This window comes from Mustelus asterias, assembly GCF_964213995.1.
Source record: "Mustelus asterias chromosome 26 unlocalized genomic scaffold, sMusAst1.hap1.1 SUPER_26_unloc_2, whole genome shotgun sequence".
Lineage (NCBI taxonomy): Eukaryota > Metazoa > Chordata > Chondrichthyes > Carcharhiniformes > Triakidae > Mustelus > Mustelus asterias.
In genome coordinates, this window is record NW_027590087.1 from 393,416 (window position 1) to 406,659 (window position 13,244).

The 13,244-nt window shown below is 46.8% G+C and overlaps 1 protein-coding gene across 1 annotated transcript in view; it reads right to left on the minus strand.

The window, feature by feature from the left end:
• LOC144482122 (NACHT, LRR and PYD domains-containing protein 3-like) overlaps positions 1-13,244 on the minus strand; it is a 49,555-nt gene that overhangs the window by 18,269 nt on the left and 18,042 nt on the right. The window contains exon 5 of the mRNA XM_078201352.1: positions 4,599-4,769. Within this exon, the coding sequence (XP_078057478.1) occupies positions 4,599-4,769 (171 nt within the window). The remainder of the gene's footprint in view (positions 1-4,598; positions 4,770-13,244) is intronic.

Genomic DNA, 13,244 nt, shown 5'->3' on the forward strand with positions numbered 1-13,244 from the left:
GGAATGTACAGTCTGGAAGTGTGGTTGGGGCAGGCTGATTCGAGGCATAACAGAAGGCAGTCGATGAACATCCGAAGGAAACAATGTGCAAAGATACGAGGAGAAGGCAGTAGAATGAGACAAATTCCTAATCCTAGTTTGGTGAGCCGGTGCAGACACATTTCGCCTCGTGGTGCTCCGCAATAATTCTGTGAAGATAATGGTTGGAAATGTATCGAGATTTTAACTGGAAGCTGGTGATGTTGCAGTGTCAACAGGGTTAGGTAATTTAGGCAGTGTCCACAAAGGGCCATTGGTATCTCTCTCAGATAGAATCAGAGAATTGTTACAGAGCAGAAGGAGACCATTCGGCCCATGCTCTCTGCACTGACTCTCTGAATGAGCAATTTACTAAGTGTCCTTCCCCCAAATTCTCCCCGTAACCCTGCACAATCTTCCTTTTCAGATCATAATCCAATTCCCTTTGGAAATTTTCAACTGAACGTGTCTCCACCACACTCTCAGACAGTGAACTCCAGCCCTTAACCACTTGTTGCAGGGGAAGTCCCGGTTCAGGAAATGCTGGCACGGGCAGCACTTTGATAGGCAGCAGCTCTGGAGAGACCAGTGAGGAAGACCTGGTTAAGAACACAGGGCTGGAATGGGAGGAGAAAGGTTAAACTCAATTCAATGATGCACTTGGCAACACTTGGTACTCTTCCCCAAGGCTACGTGAGTTTGGAGCAAATTTCTGTTCTCTCAGGACTGGACAGTATCTGCCACATCAATCCAAGTATATCGGGATGGAGATTACTGGAGACCTGAGTAGGCGTGGGTTATATGGTTGCATGAGGCAAAAGGATGAATAACATGCCAAGTTCTGACAAGGTGGTGAAGCATTTTATAGCATATAATCTGAGGCATATGGGGTCGAATGAGAATGAAAGTGAAATGGTAGAAAGGCCATCCCCACAGAGACACAGGCAATGCCCAGACAGCAGCATCGACTGTCAGAGACATGTCAGCCTCTCTCTGCAGAGTTCTAGATAGTCAGATAACTCTAGCACTGTGAGAATGGGATGGTCAGAGGCAAGAGGCTTTCCCTGCGTAGACATGGTGGTCAGTCAGGTTCTCACCAGGAGAGGCTTGTGTCTTTGATGGGAGAGTAACAATGGAACTTTATGTGCCTGTAGAAGAGAGCACGAAACGTCAGGGAATGAAGTAAAAATGCTGACAGCGTCCAGATCTTGAAATCCTTACACGTAGAATTAGCAGCGCTGGAGCTGGGAGAACAGCAGATAGTGTGGGAAATCGCTGATTGCGATACTGGTTGTGGAGCTGAGAGTGTGCGGTCGAATGGATGGACACAGGAGACTCTCTGGTGCCTGCAACACATAGAGCTTGTGTACCCATCACCGGTCACATGGAACCGGCTAAAGGACATGTTGGAATGTACATTTTGTCACAAACTATGTCTTGAAGAAATATGCTGAATATTGAAGGATATTGAATTTGATGATCAACCATGAACAAAATGAATGGCGGAGCAGGCTCGAAGGGCCGAATAGCCGACTCCTGCTTCTAGTTTGTATTTTAATCATGTTTCTATGCAGGTTATGTTGTCGGCACCGTGCTATCTGTAGCCGGTTTCCTTTATTGTTACTGAAGCAGTATAATTGACATCATGTTGATTTTAATCTGAACTAATGCAGTGTTCTGTTGTTTCAGTGTTCCCCCTGGGATGGCAGAGTAGAGCTTGATTGCGGGTGATTGACAGGTTATGTCATGTGACTGAGGGACAGCTATTTTTCACAGAACATTCTAGTTTCAATTCTGCTTTCAGAAGCTGCTTGAAGTTAAGACAAACAGCAGTGCTGTTTCCCTCTCTGAAGTTGGAGTTTTTGTTGATTAAGTGTTGCTGTGTTGGAAGCTGTCAGAGACTGGGGTTACCTCTCTGCAGTTTGGCTGTTCGGGGGCGACATCCTTCTCTGAAAACAATTGTCTGTTGGCTCTCCGGAAGTGGTAACACGTGAGCATACTTGTTTTTGTGCAAACTGATGATGGAGAAGGGTGTATGTCTGTGGGTATTGCATTATATTGGAACAACAGAGATAGCTCGCTGTGAAGAGTTATACTGTGTCATGTTTAAGTCTTGCAATTGGTAAAGGTTATGCTAATTCTTGTTGTTATATTCTAACTGCATTCTTAAATAAACTATGTTTGATAAAAGCATCCTCATGGGTCACTTGATTCATAGCTGGAGTGAAACACCTCATGCTCATCAATGCCAAAATCAAATGTAAAACCGAGGGCCCAGGCTAACTTCACAAAACACCTTGGAGTTTCTGGTCTGCATCTTAACAATTGCCTCCATTCACTCTTTACTCTTCCTCACAAATCAAGGGTTGTGTGACTGGGTGACGTGTGTCCCCCTGTCAGCATGTGAACGGGTCCTCATAGAATCACCATCACATTATTCCCCTACACCCAGGGCACAAAAATCAATGTGATTGACATTCCATTGCATTGGGATCACAGAGAGAGAAATCACAGGAATCAGTGAAAATTCAGGTTCTGGTTCATAACTTCCAACCCCTGGGCCTTTATAGAGTTTTTCAGCACAGAAAGAGGCCCTTCGGCCCATCGTGTCTGTGTCACCCATCAAGCAGCAATCTATTCTAATCCATTACCAGCACTTGCTCCATAGCCTTGTCTGCTGCGGCATTTCAAGTGCTTGTCTGAATGCTTCTTAAATGTTGCGAGTGTTCCTGACTCCACCACCCTTTCAGACAGTGAGATCCAGATTCCCACCACCCTCTGGGTGAAAAAACTTCTCCACAGAACCATAGAATCCCCACTGCGCAGAAGGTGCACAATCGCGCCATCGACTCTGCACTGACTGTCCGAAAAGGCCTGGCCCACACAACTGTTTATCACTGGACATTTATTATGGCAAATCCACAAACTACATATCTTTGGACACGAAATGATAATTTAGCATGGTCGATCCACCTAACCTACACATCTTTGGACTGTGGGAGGAAAACAGAGTACCTGACGGAAACACGCACACATGGGGGGAAACATGCAAGCTCCACACAGGCAGTCACCCGAGGCCAGAATTAAACAAAGGTCCCTGACGTTGTGAGGCAGCAATGCTAACCACTGTGCCATCTTCAATTCTCCTCTGAAATCCTCCCAATGCCTTAAATCGATGCCCCTGGTTATTGTCTCCTAAAACCAAGGGGAAAGGTTTATTTCTATAATTTGATACAAGTCCACATGGTCGTCCCCCAGCCTTCCCTGTCTGAAAAAAATAACAGGAGCATTGACATACAGATGGATCTGTGCGTACTTGTCCACTGATCCCTGAAAGTGGTAACACAGGTGGATAACTTGGTCCACAAGGCATGCAGCATGCTTGCTTCATTGGCCAGGGCATCAAGTATAAAAGTTGGCAAGTTATGTTACAGCTGTATTAAACTTTAGTTCGGCTCAACATGGAATATTGCGTGCAATGCTGATCGCCAGACAACCAGAAGGATGTGGCTGCTTTGGAGAAGGTGCAAAGAAGGTTTACAAGGATGTTGCCTGGTCTGGTTAAGGTATGAAGAGAAGTTGAATAAACTCGGATTGTTTTCACTGGAAAGACGGAGGCTGAGGGGTGACCTGATAGAGGCAGATATATGGTTGATAGTTGGAGTCTTTTCCCCAGGGTGGAAAGGTCAACTACAAGACGGGACAGTTTGAAGGCAAGAGTGGAAAAGTTTAGAGGATACGTGCGGGGAAAGTTTTCACAGAGAGTGGTAGAGGCCTCGAATGCACAGCCAGTGAAGTTGACGGAAGCAGGCACGTTCCCAATGTTCAAGGTTTATCTTGATAGAAACATGAACGGGAGATGAACAGAGGAATAGAAACTGCGTATGAGCAATAAATACTGGGTCTGAATAAGAATGAGGAGTCGCTGCAGGCTTGGTGGGCCGAAGGGCCTGTTACGTGCTGCATGACTCTTTGTTCATCTTTGTCCATGAATGTTAAAATCACCCGTGATTATTGCAGAATGTTTCTACAAGACCCCATTATTTTTCCTGTGTACTGTGTCGGAGATTCTGAATATTGTTAGGAGCCTATGAATGATTCCCACAAGTGATCTTTTAACTTTGCTAATTCTTATCTCTACCCAAACTGATTCTGCATCTTGATCATTTGAATCAAGTTCACCTCTCGCTACTGTACTGACATCTGTTACTAACAGCGAGACTCCACCACCATGTCCTGTCCTCCATTTACTGTCATCCACTCACTCTCCCCCTTTTCACAAGTCAATGGATGCTGTGTCCGGGGAGAGCTGTGCACATCTGAGGAGGAGGAGTGGACCTCAGAAGGTGAACCATAACATTATTCCCCCACTCCCTCGACACAAGGATCTGTGGGACTGACATCCCATTGCTCAGGGATCAGAGAGAGAAGCAACAGGAGTCAGAGGAAAAGCAATTTTCCTTATTCATAACTGACGCCAATAGTAATGGGCAGTGTTTTTTATACAAATACCAGTGGTGAAATTATATTGTTGAATATTCAGTTATTATAAACACAATCTCACACAGTCTGCTACTTACTGCAGTTTCTGTATTTTACAGTCCGGATTCCTCAGAGCCACAGACAGCAGTTTCACTCCGGAATCTCCCAGTTTATTGTAACTCAGATTCAGATCTATCAGTGAGCGGTTTGTACTGAGAGCAGAGGCCAGGTCCTCGGCACAAGAATCTGAGAGATCATTAACATTCAGACTGGAGATCAGAGAGAGAAAAATAACAGGAATCAGAGTAAATCCACACTGTTTTTAAGAATAAGATCATTAACAATAATAATGTACAGCGCGGGACATTCAAGAAACACAACTTCAGTTGATACAGAAAGCAAAATTCTATTCATGCTCTAAATCTGAAATATGAATAAAATATGCTGGAGACTCTCATCAGGTCAGGCAATATCTGTGAAGAGAGAAACCGATTTAGTTTCAGTTCAATTAGCGAAACTTAGAAATTGGAAATAGCAGTGAATTAAATTGTTTTAAGTGACGGGAGCTGGGGATGGGCGAGTGACAAGGAAAGAACAAAATGGAAGGGCCGGAGTCATTAAATGACAAAAAGGATGATGGTGAAAGGGAAGACCACAGGATTCCCATGTCCTTACCCTGAGTCACAGGGAGGGACATGGGATGGTCAGTGGCTCAGGAATGGAGTGTGCGGTGGGGTTGAAGATGATGAGAGAGAAACCTTTTTCACACTGCCAGTGGTTCGGGTCTGGAATTCACAGCCGGGAAGTGTGGTGGAGGTCGGCTGCATTGAAGCAGTCAAAAAGGAATTAGATGATTATTTGAATATAAACAATGGGCCAGGATACGAGAAAAACGCTGGAGAATGACACAAATTCCTAATGCTAATTTGGTGAGCTGGTGCAGACACGATGGGCCAAATGGCCCCATTGTGCTCCGTAAGAATTCTGCAAAAATAATGGTTGGAAATGTATCGATATTTCAACTGGAAGTTGGTGATGTTGCAGTGTGGACAGTGTTAGTAGCCATAGTCCTCAATAAAATGTTAATACTGATAGGCAAAGGGATCTGGGTGAACAGGTCCACAGATCACTGAAAGTGGCAATGCAGGTGGAGAAGGTAGTCAAGAAAGCATACGGCATGCTTGCCTTCATCGGCTGGCGCATTGCGTTTTAAAATTGGCAAGTCATGTTGCAGCTTTATAGAACCTTCGTTCGGCTGCACTTAGAATATAGTGTTCAATTCTGGTTGCCACTCTACCAGAAGGATGTGGAGGCTTTGGAGAGGGTACAGAAAAGATTTACCAGGATGTTGCCTGGTATGGAGGGCATTAGCTATGAGGAGAGGTTGGAGAAACTTGGTTTGTTCTCACTGGAGCGACGGAGGTTGAGGGGAGACCTGATAGAGGTCTACAAGATTATGAGAGGCATGGACAGAGTGGATAGTCGGAAGCTTTTTCACAGGGTGGAAGAGTCAATTAGAGGGCATAGGTTTAAGGTGCAAGGGGCAAGATTTAAAGGAGATGTACGAGGCAGATTTTTTACACAGAGTAGTGGGCGCCTGGAACACGTTGCCAGGGGAGGTAGTGGAAGCGGATATGGTGGTGACGTTTCAGGGGCGTCTTGACAAGTACATGAATAGGATGGGAATAGAGGGATATGGTCCCTGGAAGGGTAGGGGGTATTAGTTAAGTCGGGCAGCATGGTCGGTGCAGTCTTGGAGGGCCGAAGGGCCTGTTCCTGTGTTGTAATTTTCTTTGTATTTCTCTCCAATAGAGAGAGACAATTTGTTACATGCAGCTTCAGGGATACAACTTAATAAATGGGAGGAGATGGGATTCCATGAACCCCACAGCCGGTAAGAGGACCAAACCCTCAAATTTAGCATCATTCTACATCACACTCTAAACCAAATGAACTAACCAACTCCACATATAACCAAACAGGCACATTAATATCTGACAGGTGAGGGGAATCCGTGCACTCAGGCAGAATCACAGAATTGTTACAGAGCAGGAGGAGGTCATTCGGCCCATTGTGTCTGCACTGACTCTTCGAATGAGCAACTCACTAAGTGTCATTCCCCCACCTTCCCCCCAAAACACTGTGCATTCCAGAGCTTAACCACTGGCTGCAGGGGAAGACCCCATTCAGGCAAAGCTGGCACCAGATTAAAAGGCAGCCAGCAGCACTTTCAAAGGCTCTGTAGGGAGCAGTGAGGGAGCCCTGGTTAATGAACAAAGGGCTGAAATGGCAGAAGGCAGATTAAACCCAATTCGCTGACATTACCCTGGAAATTCTCAAGGATATATCGGTTTGGAGGGAGGTTCTGTTCCCTCAGGAGTGGAGGAGGAGTCCTGTAACATCAACCCAAGCAAGTCTGGATAGAAACTGCCAAGGGCCTGAGCAGGCAGCACGTGGCTGCCATGAGGCAAAAGGATCAATAACCTGATATGTTCTGACAAGGAGTGTGTTAAACTTACAGGCTGATATGTGAATAAGGATGAAAGAGAAATTGTGGAAAGAACATCTCCACCCAGATACTGGCAATGTCCAAACAGCAGCATCAATCTTCAGGAACATGTCAGCCTCCCTGTGAAGGGTTCCGGTCAGTCAGAGATGATTGCTGCACTGCCGACACTGAGTGACCATCCTGGTGGTCCCATGATGGGCAGTCTGGCAGCATCATAGGCTTGTGTGTGTCTTTGATAGGTGACTATCAATGGAAATTTATGTGCTTGTAAAAGAGGGCACACAGCTTCAGAGAAGGAGCCAAGAGTGACAGTGTCTGGATTGTGTCATCCTTATGCCAATGGAAGATGCAGTCCTGGAGCTGGGAGACCTGGAGGCTGGGTGGGCAATCGCTGATGGTGAGATGGGTTGTGGATCCAGAGAGAGTGAGTGAGTGAATGGATGGGCACAGAAGAGACTCTGCTGCTGAGTCCATAACTTGGAGCTTGTGTGTTCATCATTGGTCACATGGAGCTCTGGGTTAGGAACAGTCAGAAGTTTAACAGCACCAGGTTAAAGTCCAACAGGTTTATTTGGTCGCAAATGCCACTAGCTTTCGGAGCGCTGCCCCTTCGTCAGGTGGAGTGCACAAATGCTCACAAACAGGGCATACAGAGACACAAACTCAATTTACAGAATAATGATTGTAATGCAGTCTCTACAGATAATCAAGTCTTAAAGGTACACACAATGTGAATGGAGGAAGCATTAAGCACAGGTTAAAGAGATGTGTATTGTCTCCAGACAGGACAGCCAGTGAGATTCTGCAAGTCCAGACAAGCTGTGGGAGTTACAAATAGTGTGACATGAACCCAAGATCCCGGTTGAGGCAGTCCTCATGTGTGCGGAACTTGGCTATAAGAACATAAGAAATAGGAGGAGTAGGCCATCTTGCCCCTCGAGCCTGCCCCGCCATTCAATAAGATCATGGCTGATCTGATCGTGGTTTAGTTCCACTTACCCACCCGCTCTCCATAACCCTTAATTCCCTTATTGATCAGAAATCTATCTCCCTGTGACTTAAACATATTTAACGAGGTAGACTCCACTGCTTCAATGGGCAGAGAATTCCAGAGATTCACTACCCTCCGAGAGAAGAGGTTCCTCCTCAACTCTGTCCTAAACTGACTCCCCCTTATTTTGAGGCTGTGTCCTCTAGTTCTTGTTTCCTTTCTAAGTGGAATGAATCTCTCTGCCCCGGCCCCGTCCAGCCCCTTCTTCATCTTATATGTCTCTATAAGATCTCCCCTCAGCCTTCTAAACTCCAACGAGTACAGGCCCAATCTACTCAATTCTCCTCATAAGCTACACCCCTCGTCTCCGGTATCAACCTGGTGAACCTTCTCTGTACTCCCTCCAAGGCCAATACATCCTTCCGCAAATAAGGGGACCAAAATTGCACACAGTACTCCAGTTGCGGCCTCACCAGTACCCTGTACAATTGCAGCAAAACCGCCCTGCTTTTATACTCCATCCCCTTCGCGATAAAGGCCAACATTCCATTTGCCTTCTTGATCACCTGCTGCACCTGCAAACTGAGCTTTTGCGATTCATGCACAAGGTTCTGTTCTCTCAGTTTCTGCTCAGCGACTCTGCGCTCTTGTGTCTTGTGAAGGCCGCCTTGGAGAACACTTGCGCAAATATCAGAGGCCAAATACCCGTGACCGCTGAAGTGCTCCCCAACAGGAAGAGAATAGTCTTGCCTGGTGATTGTCGAGCGCTGTTCATTCATCCGTTGTTGTAGTGTCTGCATGGTTTCCCCAATGTACCATGCCTCGGGACATTGGTACATTGGGGAAACTTTAAACTAGGACTTTAACGTAGTGTTGTTAAACTTCTTACTGCGTTTACCCCAGTCCAACGCCGGCATCTCCACTGGGCCTGGAGGTCTGGAGTGCATCTACTTCAATGCAAGGAGCGTAGCAGGTAAGACAGACGAACTTAGGGCCTTAACGCTTACGAGGAATTTGGATGTGCTTGCGGTGACAGAGACTTGGTTGAAAGAGGGACAGGACTGGCAGCTGAATATTCCGGGGTACAAGTGTTTTAGGCAAGACAGAGGAGGAGCCAAGAGGTGGGGGAGTAGCAGTATTAGTTAGAGAGCATATTACAGCGGTGCAGAGGGAGGACAATTCAGAGGGGTCGTGTAACGAGTCACTGCGGGTGGAGCTCAGAAACAGGAAGGGCACAGTGACTATGTTGGGGGTATACTACAGGCCCCCCAACAGCCCAAGGGAAGTGGAAGAACGGATATGTCAGGAGATAATGGATAGGTGCAGGAAAAATAGGGTTGTTGTGGTGGGAGACTTCAATTTCCCTGGTATAGACTGGAAATCGCGTAGGGCTGGGAGTCTGAATGGGGAGGCATTTGTAAAATGCGTACAGGAAGGTTCTTTGGAACAATATGTAGATAGCCCGACTAGAGAGGGGACTATACTGGACCTGGTACTGGGGAATGAGCCCGGTCAGGTCTTCAAAGTTTTCGTAGGGGAACATGTGGCAAATAGTGACCACAATTCTGTTAGCTTTCGGATAGTGATGGAAAAGGATGAGTGGTGTCCCAAGGGTAAGGTGTTGGATTGGGGGAAGGCTAACTTTAGTGGGATTAGGCAGAATTTGGCAGCTGTTGATTGGGAGAGGCTGTTTGAGGGTAAATACACATCTGGATGTGGGAGTCTTTTAAGGAACAGTTCTTAGGGCTGCAGGATAGGCATGTGCAGGTAAAGAAGGATAGGAAGGGTAGGATTCGAGAACCGTGGATAACCAGGGAAAATGAGCGATTGGTCATAAAGAAAAGAGTGGCGTACGTTAGGTCCAGGCAGCTCAAAACGGAGGGAGCTCTGGAGGAATACAAAGAAAGTAGGAATGAACTCAAACGAGGAATTAGAAGGGCAAAAAGGGGTCACGAAATGTCCTTGGCAGACAGGATTAAGGAGAATCCCAAGGCATTTTATTCATAGGTTAGGAGCAAAAGGGTTGTCAGGGAAAAAAATCAGACATCTCAGGGACAAAAGTTGGGAATTAGGCTTCGAGCCCAAAGAAGTAGGGGAGATCCTAAATGAATACTTTGCGTCGGTATTCACAAAGGAGAGGGATGTGTTGACTGGGAGTGGCTCGGAGGGGAGTGTTGACTCGTTAGAGAAAATCTCCATTACAAGGGAGGAAGTGTTAGGTTTTTTAGGGAATATAAAGACTGACAAATCCCCAGGGCCTGATGGAATCTATCCAAGGCTGCTCGGGGAGACGAGAGATGAAATCGCTGGGCCTCTGACGCAAATCTTTGTCTCGTCACTGGACACAGGTGAGGTCCCAGAGGAATGGAGGATAGCTAATGTGGTCCCGTTATTTAAGAAGGGTAGGAAGGATAACCCGGGAAATTATAGGCCGGTGAGCTTGACGTCAGTGGTCGGGAAGTTGTTGGAGAGGATTCTTAGAGATAGGATGTATGCGCATTTAGAAAGAAATAAACTCATTAACGACAGTCAGCATGGTTTTGTGAGAGGGAGGTCATGCCTCTCTAAACTGGTGGAATTTTTTGAAGAAGTGACTAGAATGGTTGACGAGGGAAGGGCCGTGGATGTCGTCTATATGGACTTTAGTAAAGCGTTTGACAAAGTCACTCATGGTAGGTTGGTGCAAAAGGTTGGATCTCATGGGATAAAGGGGGAGGTGGTTAGATGGGTGGAGAACTGGCTTGGTCACAGAAGACAGAGGGTGGTAGTGGAAGGGTCTTTTTCTGGCTGGATGCCTGTGACTAGTGGTGTTGATGTGGAGATGCCGGCGTTGGACTGGTATGCGTGGACCTGCAGAGTTTCACTGGCTGTCTTGTCTGGAGACAATACACATCTTTTTAGCCTGTCTTGATGCTCTCTCCACTCCCATTGTTTTGTTTCTTAAAGACTTGATTAGTTGTAGGTATTCGCATTCCAACCATTATTCATGTAAATTGAGTCTGTGTCTTTATAAGCTCTGTTTGTGAACAGAATTCCCACTCACCTGAAGAAGGGGCTTAGAGCTTCGAAAGCTTGTGTGGCTTTTGCTCCCAAATAAACCTGTTGGACTTTAACCTGGTGTTGTTAAACTTCTTACTAGTGCTGTTCCGCAGGGCTCTGTATTGGGACCTCTGCTGTTTGTGATTTATATAAACGATCTGGAAGAAGGTGTAACTGGGATGATCAGTAAGTTTGCAGACGACACAAAAATGGCTGGACTTGCAGATAGTGAGGAACATTGTCAGAGGCTACAGAAGGATATAGATAGGCTGGAAATTTGGGCAAAGAAATGGAAGATGGAGTTCAATCCAGATAAATGCGAAGTGATGCATTTTGGTAGAACGAACGTAGGGGGGAGCTATACGATAAATGGCAGAACCATAAAGGGTGTAGATACGCACAGGGACTTGGGTGTGCAAGTCCACAGATCCTTGTAGGTGACGTCTCAGGTGGAGAAGGTAGTGAAGAAGGCATATGGCATGCTTGCCTTTATAGAACGGGGCATTGAGTATAAAAGTTGGGGTCTGATGTTGCAGATGTATAGAACGTTGGTTCGGCCGCATTTGGAATATTGCGTCCAGTTCTGGTCGCCACCCTACCAGAAGGACGTGGAGGCTTTAGAGAGAGTGCAGAGGAGGTTTACCAGGATGTTGCCTGGTATGGAAGGGCTTAGTTATGAGGAGAGATTGGGTAAACTGGGGCTGTTCTCACTGGAAAGACGGAGGATGAGGGGTGACCTAATAGAGGTGTATAAAATTATGAAAGGCATAGATAGGGTGAACGGGGGAAGCTTTTTCCCAGGTCGGTGGTGACGTTCACGAGGGGTCATAGGTTCGGGGGAGGGGTGGGGGCCGGGAGGTTTAACACGGATATCAGAAGGATGTATTTTACACAGAGGGTGGTGGGGGCCTGGAATGCGCTGCCGGGCAAGGTGGTGGAGGCGGGCACACTGGGAACATTTAAGACTTATCTAGATAGCCACATGAATGGAGTGGGAATGGAGGGATACAAAAGAATGGTCTAGTTTGGACCAGGGAGCGGCACGGGCTTGGAGGGCCGAAGGGCCTGTTCCTGTGCTGTATTGTTCTTTATTAGGAACAGTCTGTAGGACATGCTGAAATGTGCATTACCCTCTAACATTCTTCACTCTCTCATACAAAACAACAGCTGCGGTGAGCGGGAGACAGGCGTGCAGCTCTGAAGATGAGGAGGGTACGTCAGAGGATGGACTGTCATATTATTCCCCATGACCTCCACCAGAGCAGATACTGTCTCACACGAGTAGCAAAGGGGTCACAATCTGGCAGCACAGGAGAGCACACACAAACCCGAACAGCTGATGGAGGAAGGAATAGCTGAGTTCACTCACACTCGAGAGAACAGGTCATTGGCAGCTTCAGGAAGATGAAATGTGACTGTACAGCAGATACTGGAGCTGCAGCGCAAGGTATTTTAACATCTGGTGGAGTTTCCAAAGGCTGTGTGTATCCATACACAAAGGATGGAGGAGTCAGTCCAGGCCAGCAGTGTTACCATGTCTCAGGTATGAGCACAAATAGCATCATCCACAGAGAGATTGGTGACCTTCATGGAGAGTCACATCCAGCCTATCACCCACAGGAAATACACATGAACCTGCATGTTCTCACCAACTCCATGAGCTCTGTGGAACACGGGCTGCAGGAGGGGTGGGAAAATGTGCCTGGAGTAACTGTCAAGACGTCCCAGCTGAGCAGGGAGGGTCCAGTTTGCCCTGAATGGATAGAGGAGCGGCTGCCTGCAACATTTGGGAGCTCATCTCAGGATGCCCCTGGTGTGAGCAGTGGGTCCTCTTCTGCTCCGACTGTGGCACAAGCACCTCACGAAGCTATGATGACAGAGACAACTCCAGCATCTGTGCAGACGACCCGCAGTTGGCCGGATCCTTCCAGGACTCAGGAAATCCGAGGACAAAAGCCATGGTCATCAAAATTCTCACAGGAGAGGTAAAGATCCTGCCTGCAGCTCGGCGGAAAATGCGGGGATGGGGGTGGTTGTCATGGTGGGGTTGCTTCCTTGGGCTTCACAGGGTTATACTTTGTTGTTACTGGTCACTTTGTTATGTATGTATTTTCAATAAATTCAGAGATGGAGCATCACTAAAAAAATCCTTCACCATATTACTGGGTCTTTAACAGTTCACTGGGAATGTGAGATAGGAAATAC